At 39.7% G+C, this 19565-nt stretch overlaps 1 protein-coding gene across 5 annotated transcripts in view; it reads left to right on the forward strand.

Moving 5' to 3' along the window:
• Window positions 1–19565, forward strand: part of DOCK4 (dedicator of cytokinesis 4) — a 429626-nt gene that overhangs the window by 200898 nt on the left and 209163 nt on the right. For 4 of the 5 annotated variants that reach the window (XM_027075294.2, XM_027075298.2, XM_027075297.2 and 1 more), the window contains exons 7-8: window positions 3846–3930; window positions 11156–11307. In XM_027075294.2, coding sequence (XP_026931095.1) covers window positions 3846–3930; window positions 11156–11307 — 237 coding nt within the window. Of the gene's footprint in view, window positions 1–3845; window positions 3931–11155; window positions 11308–19565 lie in introns of those variants that run through there. The other variant, XM_053218204.1, reaches the window with a different exon arrangement.

Consider the following 19565-nt stretch of genomic DNA (forward strand, 5'->3'; position numbering starts at 1 on the left):
AATTCTATTCAGTGTTAAGCTAGATCATACTGTCCTACAAAATTATATGTCAGCATGTAGATCTCTGGATGAACACAAGTTAAGAATGTTCGATCTTGGTGGACAGCCTCTCATTTGCTGTCCTGCCTGCCACTCCCTTGTGGTATATTCAGTAAACTTCTGTCTCCTTTTAGGAAAAACAAAAAAGAATGTTCAATCTCAAGTTATCTATCACACTGCTGAAGAGTGGTAAAGGGAAGCCCTTAGGATATGGGATGCTTGAGAAGAGGAGGAGGAGATACTCATTTTATTCCCTAACAGGGCCATGAAAAGAAGTGTTCTCACCTGGAGGCATCAGAGTTAAAATAATGGTACCTGTTTTTGTTCCCCATAGCATCCTGTGCTGTCCTTTGACTTTCCTGCTAAGATCATATGGGAGGGAGAATCCATTCATCCTTCTTTCCTGATGTCCAGGAACAATTTAATGACTGCATTGATATAGAACTTGACCCTCCCCTCCCCACTCTGGCTTCCTGTATTCTGAGAGTTCTTTTTCCATTTTCTCCCTTCCCACTTTGCCTCATTTCTTTTTATTGTTTTTAAAGTTTTTTTTAAATGTTTATGAGAGAGAGAGAGAGAGGGCGAGAGAGAGCGAAAGCATGAGTAGGGGAGGGGCAGAGAGAGAGGGAGACAGAGAACTCGAAGCAGGTTCCATGCTGTCCATGCAAAGCCCAACATGGAGCTCGAACCCAAGAACTGTGAGCTCATGACCTGAGCCAAAGTTGGACACTCAACCGACTGAGCCACCTAGGCACTCCCTTCTTAGAGGTTTTAAAGCCCTACCCTGATCCTGTTCTGTGAGCTAAGAAACCAAACAGTGGGAGAATTACTCTTTTAAAAAAAAATTTTTTTTAACATTTATTTATTACTGAGAGACAGACACAGAGCACGAGCAGGGAAGGGGCAGAGAGAGGGGGAGACACAGAATCTGAAGCAGGCTCCAGGCTCTGAGCTGTCAGCACAGAGCCCGACAATGAGGCTAGAACTCATAAACTGCGAGATCATGACCGGAGCTGAAGTCGGATGCTCAACCGACTGAGCCACCCGGGCTCCCCGGAGAATTATTCTAAGGATATACCTAGGAATTAACAAAACAAAATAGAAACAGATAAAACTCTGTTCACATAGCTGGGACTCCAGGAAGCCAGAAGTTCAACATCCAAAGCCTTATGAGAGAAAGAGACTTGCAGGTTACAGACTTCTGGGGCCCAAAGCCCAGGAGGTTTCTGGACTTCATACCTGCTCCAGAACCTGTGCAGCTCGAGTTGGTCTTTATTCATTCTATAGTGATTTAGATCAGCTGCTCTTCACATATCTTTTCTTCCTCATGTCACATGGCTGATGCTCTGAATTTCTAGGTCCAAATACTCAAAGAAGGAATCTCATTGAAAGCCAGTATCTGTTATTCCTCTTTAGACTGAGCATTTTATACCAGCCTCTTAAAGCTACTGGCCCGCCCAAGGATTATTTGCCTGCAGGTCAGGCGCCTATGTGTTGGCCAGTCCGGTGTTGCTTGGGAAGGGGAGATGGTCAGATGACTAGACAGCCTCAGGTCTTCTGCGTGCCTCCCAGCAAAGAATACAGGTGGGACAGTTTCTCATAGGAGTTGTGGGTGAGGTAGGTGGCATGATTCATATGTGGTCATAAATCTTCTTTCCTTTGCTAGATAATCTTTCCTCAGCAATACTGACCTGGTGTCAAACGATGCCTTAACATTGTAGTGCAGTGGTTCTCTCTTGGGAGCGGGTAGAGAATGGGAAAGAGACCCTATCAGAACCCCTGGTGAGGTCTACCAAGGGGGCTGTGTTAGTATGCTAGGGCCGCCATAACAAAATACCATAGACTGGGTGGCCTAAACCACACATGTATTTCCTCACAATTCTGGATGCTAGAAGTCCATGTTTAAGGTGCCAGCAATTTCAGCTTCTGGTGAGGGCTTTCTTGCCGGCTTGCAGACAGCTGCCTTCTTGCTGTGTCCTCACATGACCTATCCTCTGTACCTGCCTAGAGAGAGAAATCTGTGTATTCTTCTTATGAGAACACCAGTCCTGTTGGATTAGGACCCCACCCTTGGGACCTCACGTAACATGCGTTACCTCTTTATAGTCCATGTCTCCAAATATAGTCATTATGGGGTTGGTCTTATTGGACTCCTACAAAAACATTTTGGGAGGACATATTCAGTCCATAACAGGGAGACATGGTTATTTTAAGAATCAATCATAGTGCTGTTTGTGATTTGAAAGTTCAACAAAAATTAGAGAATGGGAGTGTGTTTTTTAAGTTCCTCAAAGAGAAACATAATTGAAAAAAAATCAAACTTTTTTTCATGTCTAAGACAACTAGTGCCATCAAGAAGGTCACAGATGTATAATCTTGAGAACAACTGTCCCTCAGGGTAGCTGGGTCAGTGCCTGGTTTGAAGTTAGTGCAGAACTAATAAATTCTACTCATGAAACCTCCATTGACTTTTGGGGGAAGGTACATAATTTCAGGATTTTTCCCTTTTTTTTTTTTCTTTTTTTAAATTTTTTTTTCAACGTTTTTTATTTATTTTTGGGACAGAGAGAGACAGAGCATGAACAGGGGAGGGGCAGAGAGAGAGGGAGACACAGAATCGGAAACAGGCTCCAGGCTCCGAGCCATCAGCCCAGAGCCTGACGCGGGGCTCGAACTCATGGACCGCGAGATCATGACCTGGCTGAAGTCGGACGCTTAACCGACTGCGCCACCCAGGCGCCCTGTTTTTTTTTCTTTTTTTAACACACAAGTGAGAAGCTGTGGTTTCGTAACTGGAAAAGCCATGGCGGAAGGCATCCATGTTAGAATAATGTTGTGAAAGGGACAGAGATCAAATTATCCTCCAAGAATTACATGTGAGACCTGGAATGGGGTAACTGATGGGAGCCTAGGGGAGACACAGTATCTTGACCTTGATCTCGAGGGCATTGCAAAGCCATCATGGTACCTTTGGGATGGTCGTGGTTGGTTAAGTAGAGGAATAGAATGATAGACCGTTGATATCAGTGTAGTAAAGTGGTGTCCCTGGGGACCAGTATGTTAACCGAGGTCACCAGAGGGAAACTGGCAGTTATACTTCCTATCCTCTCTCTTTGGTAGGACATCACAAATCCTTGGTCCTGCTGAGGCTGGATGTATAATCTTAGAACACTTCTCAGCCCAGTAAGCCACATGAGGTCACCTAACACAAGAGATCAAACTGTTTTGCCGCCCCAGGCCTAAAACTATGCTGCCTTAATTCCTCTCCCCTGCCTTTCCTGAGTTTCTCCTAATAACTGACCCCAGAACTCGCTGTGACTGAGGACTGCACGCGTGTTGCCAGAGATCCACATTAGAAATATGTTAGCTCTGGATATGACTAGGTATTTTAGTGCCGAGTATAGTCCTAAAGGCCAACCTCCCCTCTTCTCAACTCCAGTTTCTAGAACAAAATTATGCCTTGTTCTTGTTTCTATCCCAGTCTAAGGTGGAATGGTTCCTGTGGTGATAGTTTGTGGGGTGCTCATGGCTCCCCACCACACAGCATCAAGGCCTCTGGTGCCAGTCCATTCCCCTGATTTACCTGCCTTTGTCATCTTGTGTTTCTCAAATTATGTCCAGGGCCAACTTAGCTATGCTAGATACTTCATCTGCAGTAACAAGTTAATACAAGGTAAAAAGTATGAGAGAAAGAAGCATGGTGGGTGACATATCTAATTTCAGGGTGATACAGTAAAAATGATGATTTTTTAAATATATTCTGTAGAAATGACATTTCCCCCAAACTTTTGCAATGTGTTTTCTAGACAACTGGGACTGGACCTGGTGCCTAGGAAGGAGTATGCGATGGTGGACCCAGAGGACATCAGCATTACAGAACTCTACCGATTGGTAGGTACAGGAAACCTTGGCTCATAACCTCACTGCTAATTTTGTGGTTTCCATGGCACTCTTCGTACTTGATTGATTTTGTAAGAACAGGATGTTCCAAGTTTAATTTGGAGCAAGTAGAGAATTGAGAGCTGAGGTGACCATGCCCCAAGTTAAAAAACCGAGGTACTTTCCCTGTTTGAGAATCACATGATGTGCTCTGCTGAGCTCTCAACATTTAAATACTGGGAAGTAAAACTAAAGAAGTTTTAAGTTCTTTTGCACATCTCTGTAGCTTTCATTAATCTAGTGAAATGCCTACAAGTCATACATATTTATCTGTGTGTTTCACAACAGGGCTGTGACTAATGACATCCAGTTATTGATCCCCAACATGTTACCCCACTCGGTCCTCCCGTTACCACTATGCCCAAATACCATAGAAAGTGTCTCTTCCATTGTCTCCAACTGCTGGTGTCACCCCCACCCCTCCTAGACCCTAATCCATCTTAAGTGCTAAAGTCTGGTAATAATCCTAAGATATTTGATCATATTGCCCATCATGGAATCACCTGTGACTTGAGTTTTCTTCTAGTTACATGGTAGGTTAAGGTTCACTTATTTACTTGGCATCTAGATTCGCCATATCTAGTCCAATCTACCTTGTATTTAACCTTGTATTCTTTTTTTTTCAGTGTTTATTTATTTTGAGAGACAGTGAGAGAGAGAGGGCATTTTTTATTCATTTATACATAGAACATTTGTTCATTTATACATAAAGCATTATTTGCATTTTGAAAATGTTTATTTTGAGAGAGAGAGATAGAGGGGAGGGGCAGAGAGAGAGAGAGAGAGAGAGAGAGAGAGAAAAGCCCAAGCAGGCTCCGCACCATCAACACAGAGCCTGATGTGGGGCTCGAACCCCTGAACCATGAGATCATGACCTGAGCTGAAATCAAGAGTTGGATGCCCAACCGACCGAGCCTCCCTGGCACCCCTAGCCTTTTATTCTTAATACTTGCATAAAAAATTAACTAATCTCTTGATATTAACTAGGCCCTTTTAAAACCCCCAATAAAAGAAAAATGTGTTTGGGAAGGGCTTTCAAAGGCCAAAGCTCCATGCATCTTACAGTGATGCTCAAAGGAGTACCTTTTGCAAGATCCTGCCTCTTTTGGATAGCTTCCCAAGCTTACAATATCCTTCATAGAATATTGGGATTTTCTTCGCCTGAGATTATCTGTATCTGAAAAATGAGAGGAAAAATCATCAGTAAGCCCATTAGGGCTTATGTCTGATCATAGAAAGCAATTCTTGTGCCACTTTTTTTCCTTAGTCACTCATCTGTTTGGATTATCTACACTTTATTATATCAGTTGGAATTAGTTCTCTTTTTTTGTAGAGAATTTCCTTCACATTGAGCTCCTTGAGAGTGATGTCTCATGTGGCACACCTTTGTGCCAAAGGTGGTACACCTTGACCTTTGCGAGTCAAGAAGCAGGAAGTTTGTGGCATCATTGCTAAGCAGAATATTGGGTACGTAGCAAAAACACAGTTAAAGGTTAATTGGAGGGAGGCAGCGAAAGAGGAAGGAGACAAAATAAGAGTTTTCCAAGGTAAAATTATCACTAATTCTTAGCTTGTATAACAAATAAAATGAGTTTAATTGATTTGCCAGTCATGTCCTTTAATGAGACATCTTTATTTTAGTTGTTTTATTTAACTCATTAAGCATCAAATTTGTCTCTCACTTCTGTTTTTTAATCTCACTCAGTTTGAAGTTTCTTCAGAGTGGGCACTGTCTTATACTTCATCTGTTATGCCCAAGATAGTCTTGTACAGTGCTTTGTACTTAATAAGCAATCACTCACACTATTTTTGAGGTTGTTATGGTATTATGAAAAGAGCAGTGGGTATAGATCCAAAAAAGTAGATGTGAATTTTTTCTCTTCCCTTTACCAGATCTGTGGTCTTGAGCTGATTGCTTAGTCTCTCTCTCAAAACTTCAATTTCTTCGTCTATTAAGTAAGGAAATAATTCTTACCATATTTGTTATGAAGATTAAATAAGAAATGAATGTAAAATACCTTTCCCTGGCAGTTAATGTTGCCAGAGCACCTGAGCATTTAGTTGATTTTCATGCTTCGTTCACCTTTATTTCATCCTTATTAGGCAAAGTGGCAAGAATAATTGATACCTTATATGGTAAATGTTAAGACTAGATCTGGCTGTGGCCAATGAAATAAATAATAGAAGCTTCGACATAATACAAATTTCTTTCTTTGTCACAATATACAAGCCAACAGGCAGGAAGTTCTGGGCTTGTATGTGCTTTCATGGTGTCAAAAGTGATACAGGCTCTTATTTTTCTGCTATAAAGTACTTGGCTTCCGTCATCAAGGATACTTGAATGTATAAGATAGCTGCAAGAGCTGTAGCCATTACGTCCACTCTCCAGCAGTAGAAAAGAGGTAGGTTCTGCTCAGTTCAACAACTTGAAGGGAGCTTTGCTGGAAATTCCACACAACATTTGCATTTCCATTTCACTGGCCAGATCATACTAGTCACATCTCCACATTTAGCTAGGAATATCAAACATTTGATAAGCAACTAATAATGTCTTAGGCAAATACATTTTATTTTTTCTCGTTTGATTCTGTGTGTGTGTGTAATTGTATCTTTGTTCCTTTCATTTTGTGTCTTATACGGGATGGCAAATTGACTTCTTCTCTTTCAACATTCTAATTTGTTAGTGGTGGTGCCAGGAGTGCTATGTTGATAGGACCCTAGGGTCTTACCTGGACTGGGATGGACCAGCAATGACTGCCACAGGTGGAAGAGACTGCTGCTGATGAGCAGTGACCACCATCCGAGGGTGTTTTTCATTTTTAATACCTCAAAACCTAGCCCAAACTCTTCATTTGTGATTTTACATGAAATTTCTCCCAGTAGTGGTTGTATTTTACTGTTTCTAAAGCAAACAATAGCCCAAGAAAAATGCAAATTATTATAAACTTCAGAAGGACATGTTACCTTCAAGCTTCAGGTTTCTGTTTATATCCTGGTGTAGCAATACTTCACATTTTCCATAGCACTGGTCTTTTCCTGCAGGTAACATAGAGTGAGTGACTTCCTTACCAGGAAGAATTTTGCAGGTATCACCACCAAACCCTTTTTGTTGTTGTTGTTGTTGTTTATTGTCTCTTAGGGATCAAGGGCCTTGGCATACAGTAGAGGTTGTTTGTTGTCTTTTAAATGTCTTCTCCATGTTCTATTTGAAACACAAGTGTTTGCACCTTACTAAATCCATACATTATCATTGGGGTGGGGGGGGGAGTCTTGCTTTAGGTTTTTGATAGCCCATTAGCAGACCCTTCTCACCCGATTATGTTCATCTAAGCAGTTAACACATGCTAAACCTCACAGTGTTAACATATGTCCACTTGGAACTTTTGGTTTTCCGCCAAAGGCCAGATCTCAATACTTCTATAAATAAAGAGAACCGTAGCTAGATTCTCTGGTTATCTGTGCATGCAGAGTATCTTTTTATGAACCTTTCTTGGTTTTATAAGATCATGTTAGCTGCTTGCTTTGTGATCCTTAGTGTATAGACCAATGGTTCTCAGAGAGCAGGGGACATTTGTCAATGTCTGGAGACATATTTGGTTGTCACAAATGGAGATGAGGTGGGATGGGGGTGAGGAGAGGTGCTGGTGGGTAGAGGTCAGAAAAAGCTGCTAAACATCCCACAAAACCCGGGACAGCCCCACAACACAGAAATATCCTGCCCAAATTATCAGTAATGCTGAAGTTGAAAAACCATGGTATAGACCATTCACCCAGTAATTTATACATTATATGAGGACACAAAATTTGCATACCTTAAATAAATCTTTGGAATGAATCTTTTTCTCTCCTAATCAAAAATCTGGTTAAACTGTAAGCACATTTAGAGTAACTGATAGGTGCCTTTTAACCATAAATTATTTCTGAGATGGATTTTTGTCTGTTTATTACAACTGCCAAATTATCGCCCTTGATGTGTGAACATGCCTTTTTAATTTTGTTTTTGTAATACTATTTTCACAGAGATATTTTTAGCATTTCTCCATAGTAGTGAGTTTCCAAGAGATAAATAATCATAACCTACTTAAGTCCAAATCTCTTCCAGACCTGGAACAGTGGTGGGTGAAGGGAGGGGAGACTTTAGTGCAATTTGTGAGGACACATGTCACATGTGCATAATCAGGGTGGAAGCAGGCAGGCTTATTACAAGCATGCATGCAAAGATCCAAGGTTGCAAGGCAGTAACTGCACAGAAGATGCAACAATGCATTTTTCAGTCAGCTGTGATTTTCATGTCTTAGCATATGATCTCAATCAATAGTTTTCAACCCTCATTGCACATTAGAATCACCCGGGGAGCCTTTAAAACTATCACTCTCTTGGCTCCCCCATCCCCTAGAAATTCTAATTTAATTGTTCTGGGATAGGTCCTATGCATAAGTATTTTTTAAAAGCTCTCTTGATGATTCTAAAGTGCAGCCAAGGTTGAGAACCACTGATCTAGATATATTGAATTCCTTGCATGAGTAAAGGAGCTTTCCCCGCCTCCCCCCCCTGCCAGGGCTTAGTTTTTAGCGAATGTCATGACTGATGCTAGGAACTCTGTGCTATTTGAAGACCAGACAACTCCTTGAGGTCCTTTATTTAAATAAGGTTTTTTTATGCCTGTTTTTCCCACTCTAGTCTTTGGTAGTCATTCATTTGTTCACGGTACTTGGTGCGGTATTACCCTGAACTTTTAAGCATACCAGTAGATAGTTAGCATTTTTCAGAAAATAAAAAGGCTCTCTGTGAGTTAAAGAGATGTAGTTATGTGAATGTATGATGCTTCTTTTGCTCTGTTGAAAAAGAATTTTGAAAGAGCAATATAGAGCAGCCTTCTCAGAAAACAATGCTTATGCCTTTTTTTTTTTTTTTTTACTGATAGAATATTTCTCTGCAGGAAGCTTTTTCTAGCAATTATGACTAACACATAACACAATGCTGAGGTGCACTTTACAAGAAAGTGTACTTAACTTCACTTTCACAGAGAGACGTCCATTGTACCTGTTGAGTATACAGTGATTACAGATGCATTTGGTTAATTGGGTTTTTAAACTGTTTACTTTTTGAGTAGTTCAAATTAAAGATAAAAGCATGAAAAAATCATGGTAATTTCATTGTTACATTTACAACTGTAAGTTTAGATGGCATATTTTTCCTTTCAAATGTTGGTCAGTCAGCACTTGTTGAACTAAGAAACATAAAAGGATAACTAATGTACAGAATTATGTACCTTAACCATAAGCAAAGGATATTACCTCATTACTATGGAGTTAATTCCTGAGCTAATTTTTTTTTTTTTAATTGTCAGGTCACCCAAAAGAGGTGGTCATTAGTAAGTCTTTGTTAGGAAAGCAAAAGTCCTCCACATTCTTAGCACCTGTTCTGTGAATACACAAGTGTTTGTGTATGTTTTCCCCATGCTCTTACCCTGAATCAGTTCTCCTCAAAGGTGGTCCATGAACTAGCTGGACCATGAACTGTTTGTAGTTGGTCCAAGTACAAAAATGGTGAGTAAAGGTTTAGAAACAAAAAATATCTGTTTATAGTAGATTGAGGGGAGAACAAGCTGGTTTTTTTCTCTACATAGTCTGAGAAGCACTGTCCAAGATGGTTCTTCGGCCCGGCTCATTCTTTGGCTCTTGGCCAAAGTGTCACTGTCTCAAGATGCCTCCTCTGACTGCCCGGATGCAAAGGCAGATTGCTTCCTTATAGATGTTCATGATAATCTGGTTCTTCCCTTCCATTCGTCACAGTGTATTTTTCCATCTGTATGTGGGATGATTTTGCTGATGTCTGTTCCCTCTGGTAGATAAGATCTGTGAAGGTAGGGGCTATTTCTGGTTTTCCTCATCAGTGTGTTCCCAGTGCTTGGCACATAATAGACATTTAACAAGTATGTGTTGCCTGAATGATCACCCGCATGTTCTCTTCACCCCTGAAACCACGGGTGAATCCTTTCCTCCTTTATTTTGTATTATTTCCCACTTCTGATTCTGCCTCCCAAGTGTAGCCCATGTAGCCATATTGAGGGCAGAAATGAGATGGGTATGGATGCTGCTCTTCCCCTTAGACATCTCCCTGACTTTCCCAGTCTGCCTCCATATAGCTCCACTGCAAGTTAGAAATATCTTCTTGCTCTAGTGATTGAATATCACTTGCCACAGCGTGTCTCAGAAAACTACCACAATTTTGCAATTGAGTATACATAAAAGGACTTTGAACTATGACAGATGTGAGGTGACAGTTGCATTGTTGAACTGCCATCAGTGAAATGACCAGACAGATTTAGTCTGGTTTTCAAAAAGAATTTGTTAATGTTTATTTATTTTTGAGGAGGGTGGGTCAGAGAGAGAGAGGGAAACACAGAATCTGGAGCAGGCTCCAGGCTCTGAGCTGTCAGCACAGAACCTGATGCGGGGCTCGAACTCACAGACTGCAAGATCATGACCTGAGCCAAGGTCAGACACTTAACTGACTGAGCCACCCAGGCACTTCTAGTCTGCCGTTTTAAAGATGACTAGTAATTTGTTCTCACCTTGGAAGCTGATAAGGGAACAGTAGAATCTTTTGAACTTCTTACTTCATAGATCTACTCAATAAGTTGGTATCTTTTTTTTTCTTTTTTTTTGGTAAAGCTTATTTATTTTGAGAGAGCAAGAAAGTGCAAGTGGGGGAGGGGCAGACAGGGGAGAGGGAGAGAGAGAGACAGAGAGACAGAGAAACAGAGAGAGAGAGAGAGAGAGAGAGAGAGAATCCCAAGCAGGCTCCACAATGTCAGCCCAAAACCCATTGTGGGGCTTGAACCCACAATCCATGAGATCATGACCTGAGCCAAAGTCGGAGTCTTAACTAACTGAGCCACCTAGGTGCCCCAAGTTGGTATCCTTTTAACATTAATGATTAAAAACCAAATTATTAAAGCAAGATTCCTTAATGGTCTGGAAACTTCATGGTTTCTTATTTTAGGAGTTGGAAGAAAATTTGGAATGTAACATCCAAATAGATGCCAAACCCACAGGAAAAAAAAATGATGGCACAGGACAACTTAATCATACTGTAGCTATCTAGTTTTTGGGTCACATTGTTTTCTTCAGTCCATGCTTATCATGTTCTTGTTGTTGGGGGTGTCCTTCAGATGGAGCACCGACATCGGAAGAAAGATACTCCAGTACAGGCCAGCAATCACCACCTCTTTGTGCAAATGAAGAGCCTCATGTGTTCTAACCTGGGAGAGGAGCTTGAGGTCATCTTCTCTCTGTTTGACAGTAAAGAGAATCGGCCAATCAGGTAACGGCACATGAAAACCTGCCTTGAATGTTTTAATGTTGGAATGGTGAGTATTTGTAATTGGCAAGCTTTGGGATATATGACGTTGCATACTTTAACTCTGTCAGCCACAATTTTCTCATTTGTAGAACTGTGTGAATTTCTAAGCTTGCCTACCCTCTGGAGGTTCCCATGAAAGTTAGATGTGTGATGCCTATAGAAGTTCTTTGAAAAACTCAAAAAGGCTCTAGAACCATGATAATTATTACTAAGTGAAAGTATGGCATTGATATCAGATCTGTTATTTGAGTTATTTGGTACTTATAATGTGAGGAACACGTAATCTTAACTATGTTTTATTATCAGGCTCAACGAGTTTTATTTTTGAAAATTTCACTAACAATTACATTATTCTTATCCTATCTGTATCGGGTAATATTGAGAAAGACGTAAATACTTGGAAGCCTTCCCATTAGAGTTTTAGAGCTGTGAAATAGTAAACAGTTTCACATACTTTTTTTTTTCTTTCTAAGTTCTCAGAGTCTTTTCTGAGGGCAAGTTTTCATATAGGAGAAACCTATAGTGAATATTTTGGTTGTCTTTCAAAGGCCTCAACCCTTGTTGAGACTTTTTTGTGTTTTGAAATCTTTTAGATTTGTTTAAAAGCTGAACACAATGCACCCCATCTTTTACCTTAAAAATTTTAATTTATAATTTAAATCGTATCACACAAATCATACATAATGACCCAACTTTACCATATTTTTTAAAAATTATGCTTACTAAATAAATGCTGACAGTTTTAAGTAACTCTGAGCCACATATATTGTTTTATAAACACACAGTAATTCTGGAATATTTTTTCCTGGTAAAAAAATATTTTTTTCCTAGGCAATATGTGTGAAGTTTACTTTTAATGCATTTATAGCCATAAAATCTTTGGTGAATTATTTTATATGTTAATCATTACCTACTAGTAAGAGGACTTTTCTGGACAGAGGACTATATCCATACAATTTAAAGATAGCATTTTGGGGTAGAAAGGACAGAGTTTATGAGATGTGTAAATAACTGTGATAATAGTTTCAAAATCTGCTTTACATACTTTTGGAGGAAATGAATCAGTGAGTTAGAAAACTTTTCCCCCTTCACAAACCAGCAGTACTAAAAAGGGAAGAAAAAAAGTCTTGAAAAACAGATCCAAGTTACAGCTTAGCACTTGCTTTAGAAATAGGGAAGATTATTTAGAGATAATACTTGCTAACATATTGAAGTCTGTCTTAGCTTGGTTTTTCCAGGTAGTTTAACAAGTTCCTCATAACATTGTATAATATGTTGTCTCTAAAATAGTTAACAAACAGTGAGAATGTAAAAGGGAGGCATGAGGTCACTCTTTTGCTCAGGCTTATTAGGCTAAGGTTTTGAGGACTACAAATTCCCCTTGGCCACTGATGTTCACATTGCATTACTATAGGAAGTGCATTAATTTAATTTAAGATTAATATTGGCTGGTCTCGTGGTTTCGTCGGGAATCGACAGAATTCCCCTTGTTTTGTTCCTGTTTACTTGGTGAAAGTAGGAAAATAACCTGGGTACAGGAGCCTCAGAATATGTTTTTGCAGTCCCCAAGTTCAGACCAGGAGCTGGACCTTTTTCTTAGTCTGTGACGTGTGCCGGCCTCCCCCTTCTCCCTCTGCCCATTCTTCCTCTTCCCCTCCCCTTTCTTCTGTCACACGCACGCCTCTAATAAACCACCTGAGAGGTAATGACCCTAGAAGAAATCAAGCCTAAATCCTTCTTCATTGCTTCTACTTACTGAGTTTGGCTGTTGGCTCTCACCTCCCAAATTCATAATCACCGTAAAGATGATCTGCAAAGAAATGAGTAAGAATGAAAATATGTGCTTAGTAGGTGTTAAAACAGTCTCATGTTTATTTGCTTGGCTTTCCGAGGCCTTGGGCAGCGTAGTGATTGTTCTTTTAAGGAGCTTCTAAAACCTTGCTGTGAGTGGCTTCGGTTCCATTGATGGCACAGGGCAATATCACCGTTAACTCTTGAAGAGGCCTTAGGGTGCACAGATCTGAAGACTGGACGTGATTGTGGTCTTCCCAGTTGACTGCTGCTTCCCTGACCTCTTCACTCACCTCTGTCTTTTCCTTCATCTTGAAACTGGCGACAGGTCTGGCTTCCTTCATTGCTCTCAGCATAGCTAATGAGTGTAAAGTATTCACATCTTCTCAGGAAAGGGTATCAGAAAGGTAATATATGACTGTGAGACTTCCTTGTGTTTCTTCTTAGGCCCAACAATGGATGCAGTATGGGATGTATGGTATTTTAAAATCAACATGCATGTCTTGTAAAGCTTCCTTTTTTTTTTTTTTAATAAAATTTCAGATGTGAAACAGTAGAATAGGATCGTACACGTGTACCTGCCTTCAGCTTCAACAGTGATCATCTCAGGCTGGGTCTTGTGTTAACCACACCTCTTTCTGGTCCTCTTCTTTGCCCCCAGATTACTTGGAGGCAAGTCCTCGACATCCTTTTATTTTTGTATGTAGATATTTTGGGGTATAGCCCTAAAAAGCAGAACTCTAAAGAAATCACTAAGAAATGAATATTCCCTTATCATCAGATATCCATATCCAGGCAGTATTCAGTATTCCCATATTGACTCATAAATATAGTTTTACAAATTCCAAATAAGGAGGTTGTAACTTATAAGATCCATATAAAATCCATATATCGTAGCTGGTTGTTAAGTTTCACAAGTCTCATTTCACCTTTTTTTTTCCCCCCTCTCTCTTTCCCTCTTAGATTTTTTTGTATTTCTCTTTTGAGGAAACTAGGTCATTTGATTTTTATTTTTCCTTTTCTGAGTTCAAAGTCCAGCCCAAGTAATGAAAGCCCATAGACAAAAGATGGTATGCTTAAGTGAATGCTTTTGTTGTTAAAGAAGATCATTAGTGCTCTAATTTACAAAAAATAAAACACATTTTAAGCGTAATCTGACAGCATTATCCTGACTATTAATCACAGGAAGTTACCTTGTCCCCGTGTAACTAGAGTGACTGACATGTGCAAAGCCTGGAGAGGAGTGATGATGAGAGGTAGATGTTTATTTCTGCCACAAGGCAGACAACTGGTTAGGACTTTTTTTTTTCTTCTTTTGTTTTAACTTTCCTCCTCCAAGAAGCAAACAGCCAGCATTTATTGAACACTATCCATTTTCCAGACTTCTTTCTAAATGCTTTAAAAATATTACCAGCACTGATTTTATAGGGAGTGAACCAAGGCACAGACAGGGTAGGTAACTGGTCTAAGCTTATAGACCCGGCAGGAGGCAAAGCTGAGCTACAAGCTGGCAGTCTGTCCCACTCTACCCTGTGGGCCTCAGTCCTCAAGGGCTTCAGTATTTACCCTAAAGTTTCCATAGTTGAGCAGGATTTTACTGGCCAGAGTTAGAACTCCAGAGACTGATAGTGTTAATAATAGGTTGTTACAAATTACTGATAATGATAATACTAGATCTAGGCAGAGGGCCTCACAAATACTCTGTGCTCCAGAAATTGGTTTTCTGAATTGAGTCCTCAAAATACTTTAAGAAAAGCGAAGTAGCATTGGCTCACCCCGTATGCCAGTGATAAAAGTCACAGAGGTACTTGGAGATGTCAAATGCAAAAGGAGACAATGTGTGAAAATGGTCCCCTTCTGGTTCACTCAGTGGAACAATGGCACACCTGGTATCTCCTCAAAACCGAAGGGTACGTTTTCCAAAAACAATCTTAAATTGTCACTGAAGTTGGGCCATACTTAGGAAGCCGGTTAATTTTACCTGAAGGGACCCCAGAATGTTAGGCGTCTGATGCATGTGGCATCCAACTCTTGCTGTAAGCATCCGTAAAGATTTTGTCTATTTCTGACACCATCTTGCTAATGTACACCGACCCTGTACTTCTTTTCCAGTTTCCCTTCCTCATTTGTCTGTGTGACAGCACCGACCCAGAGAAGCCTGCAGATAAAGCTGCATTGGACTATCAGCAAATAGAACACACTTTTATTTAGTTGAGTTTTGTACAGTCTTGACATGATATAGCACTGTAAAACATAATTAGTAAAAAAAAAAAAAAAAGTTTGAAAAATCTAGTTTTATATGAGTAAAATGCTTTTGGAGTGAATCTATCTGGTTGAAAGTTTGTCATTTCCCCAGTCCACGGGGAATAGCTAGAAAAGTCAGGGAGTCATTTCCCTAGATATTATCTGTAACTTTTATTTTTTTTTATTTTATTTTATTTCTTCTTCTCTATTTATTTAACAAAACACTCATATAATGCTTATGATGTGCCAGGCACTGTTCTAAGCTCTTTTAAAAATATCTGTTTATCCCTTGTAACAACTCTCTAAGGTAGGAACTTTTAATATCCCCATTTTTTTATGGATGGGGAAAGTGAGGCCCCGGGGTAATAAGTAACTTGTGCGAGGCGACACAGCTGGTATTTTAACTTGTAGCCTCATCAGGTGTCAGTACTCTTAACCGCTATTCTCATCTTCTTCAGTATTTATCATATTCTCTTTTCTTTTTCAACCAAGGTTTACTCACCAGTGTGTAGTAAGGGGTGTGTTGAGGGTTTGGTTCTTTTTTTAAGAACCTGGAGTGGGAGAGACTTGAGCTCCATTGACAGGAAGGATCCCCTAACAAAGGAGAGGTTACACTCAGGGGAGAGGGGAAGTAATTGCTGGATCAGTGTCCCTTTGGAGGCATCAGGAGACTGGTTTGAGACTGAAGGTGGGGAGATGAGCCATGGACCAGTGACAGGGAGAAAGGAAAGGGTATGGATGTGCATAAACTGAACTGCAGGATTGGGAATATCAGGATATACATATATATACACACATAAATATATTTATATATAAATACAAATATACATATATAAATTTACATGTATATATATGTATATGTATATATAAAGAAATCAAACCACTTAACATTATATGCCGCAAATGTGTCTCCTCTGGCTGGCATTTGAAATTGGGTGTTGAACAGTTTGGTGGCAGAAATACTCCTAGCATTTATATTTTCCGTAGACTGTACAGCGATGCATATGTGTATTCATTCATACCTTCCCTGTATGGGCATGTGTCACTTAATCTATAACAGACTATAAATTACATGGGCCAATGAATATGAAATAGCTCACTGGCTGACTACTTCCCTTTGTAACTTTCATTACTTTGTTTACTGGTGTACTGTAAGGCTTCATTAATTAAAGCTGTAAATTTGTTTCAGGACTAATCTATTACTGTATTTCATTCTCATCAGAGAATATATTTAATAGGGTCTCAGTGCCACACATGGGTACTTAGCTTAGTACAAGACTGCTCATGCATGCACACTGCTGGCATGGCTTTTACTTGAGAAAATAGCGGCAGAGTAGTACTTCTGGAAAGTCTTACTCTGATGACTAAATTCCAAGTCTTCTCATAGTAATGAAATTAAGATAAAATTTACTTTCTGTTGGTACCTTGTTCACATTCTTTCCTGAAGTTCTGTATTTTTCCTACAATCATACATGTAAACTCTCCATTTTCCTTGAAATGCTTCACTCCATGTAAAATTTACACTGCCCACAGTCACCTTCTTTTTTAGTATATCATTCTAATTCTGTCACTTAAGAAAAAGGTAAGTAGTGAATATTATTGGTGAGGCACAGGTTTCTTATATGGATTCATATAGGACTGTGAAACAGATCTGAATTTATGTTCATCCTCAAGACACATATCTTCCTGTATAGTGGTGAAGGCACCACTATATGGTATGTAAGTGGCTCAGTTCTGGTGTCAGAGGGTCTGGGTCCAAATCCTGGGTTTTTAATTCCGTAGCTGCATCAACCTGGGTAAGTTAGTTCGTGTCTCTTACGGTTGTTAACTGTCTGCTAAATGAAGATGATAATAGCACTTTCCTCTTGGGACTATTTGAGGATTAAATGAGATAATAGATATACTTCTTAGCATAATGCTTGGCACTTGTAATTGGTCAGTAAATATTGGCTATAAAGATTATGATTTTCAAAAACCAAAATAGGAAATACAGTTTAACATAACCAGAAATGATACATGGTGTTTGGTCTTGAATTCTTGACATTTTACAAAGAATTCTTGTTGATTTTTTTTAGGTACATACTGTTATGGTTAGGTAAGATTCAGAGAGACTTAATAGTAAACAGGTAGAATGGCATCAGGGATGTGATTTGCTTTAAAATACTTCACATGGGGTGGGGGGGGTGGGGGGCATAAAAAATAAAAAAAGAATAAAGGGATAGGTGGAATTAGTGTGATGAAATTTAGTGGTTGTGGATTCCCTGTGGTAGGTATATGGGTTCTTGGTTTAACTTTTAGCAGTATAGTTTGTATTGTTAATAAATCATCTGCTTCAGATGTTTTATGCCTGTAGGCAAAAAAGCAATGAGAGCAAGCATGTTTTACAGTCTCTTTGAAGAAGACTGGTTTATTAGTCTGGTCTAGTCGCTAGTTGTGTGAATAGTCTGGATTCCATTCTGCCTAGAATAATATTCCTACGTTTACATAAACTGAAAATAATATTCTTCATAATATATTTGACAAAACTTAGGAAATGTTTTCCTGCGGTCTAAGACATTCAGTATTCTATAACACGTGTATCATAATATTACCTTTAAAGTATAACCTTGGACTTATATATAAAGCAAAATAGCAGCTTTTAGAAGATTAATGAGGATTCTGCGAGAGGAAGTACCTTATATGCTCAAGGAAAGTCCTGTGTCTTCGTTAGGATCAGCTTCTCAGAAACTCGGAATTGGTACTGGTTTGCCCTCTCAAAGGTGAGGAAATGGAACAGTTCTGTGAAACCTTCTGTGAATGGCATGTTCCTTCTAACCGTTTACCTGTTCATTCATTCACTCGTTACACAAGTACATGGGAGGAACTGTTGTGCATCAGCAGTATGGGATGATTCAAAGGAGCAAGTGGCAGAAGGGATTCAGGATGCAAGTGAAGGACTCTACTTTGAGAGGAAGGGCACTCCTTCTGACGTGGAAGGAAGAGAGGTGAGGGCAGAAAATGGACAGAAGATGTTGAGATGGAAAGGAGCGACTGGGTTTGTGGCCTTGACTTTTTATAGGTAACGTTGGAAAATAGTGTCCGCTATCATTGGGGAGCAAAAGAGAGGATGAAAGGAAATTGGGGGCTGAAAGTGAGTTACAGGAACAAGGTAGGTGGACTCTGAGCAGAAGCGTGATAGGAAACGAGATGGAGAGGAGTAATTGAATTGTTGAGTGTGGTGAGACCCCTCCAAAGAGAGACGTCTGAAAGGGGTAGTGCATGCTTGCTCCCAGGTTACCCAGCTTTTGCCAGAGGTGTTCAGGAAGTAGGGATCGGAAGCAGGTGATGGGAGTTGGCGACTGAAACCTCAGAGTTGTAAAAGAATGAGCAGATTGGGAATCTAGCATAATGATGAGGAAAATAAAAAAAAAATTAAAACTGTAGCTTCCGATAGGTCTCTTCAGAGGCAGATGTGATCTAATACTAGCCGTTTCATTTTTTAAAGGAAATTAAAGAAGTGGAGTTTTGTTTTGTTTTGTTTTGTTTTGTTTTGTTTTGTTTTGTTTTGTTTTGTTTTGAAAAATTCAGTTACTGGGAAAATTTTTCAAGAGCTTCCAGAAGGCAGCTGTCAAAGAGCATAGTTATTCAGCCCAGACTAGGAAAAATGTTAATATTTTTGTGTATGTATTGTAGTACATAACACAGTTAGGAGAGCAGATGAGATTTTTTTAATTCTCTGAGCACTGTGCTAGAATTTCTCATTTCATACATCATTTACAACTTATTATAGTGTGATCACATAAGTTCAGCATTTATATTTTTGTCATAAATTAGGAGCATGTATGGTTGTGAATGTTAAAAGAGAGCTGGCATAGATCTCTTCTTAGAGTCTTATGGTATAAAGCTAACTCAAAATTGTAACCTCTCCAAAGCAAAGCAACAATGTCGAGAGAAAAAGTCTGGCCATACGTGCAGGGGGCACAACTCTGCTTGAGAACAAAAATAGATGAAGAAGGCGTTCCGCGATTCTCCTTGGACTGTGGCAATATCAACTATTCCATACGGCCCAGAGCGTTTCCTGCTGTGTCTAGACATGTTGGCACACATTTCACTGTGGGTGTCTGTACATCAGTGACCCGCAGTGACCTTCCCTGGGGCCTCCTCTTTAAAGGCACCACTTTCCACTCTGCCTCTTCTTTTCCATC

The sequence above is a fragment of the Acinonyx jubatus genome, chromosome A2, assembly GCF_027475565.1.
Source record: "Acinonyx jubatus isolate Ajub_Pintada_27869175 chromosome A2, VMU_Ajub_asm_v1.0, whole genome shotgun sequence".
In the NCBI taxonomy this organism is placed as follows: domain Eukaryota; kingdom Metazoa; phylum Chordata; class Mammalia; order Carnivora; family Felidae; genus Acinonyx; species Acinonyx jubatus.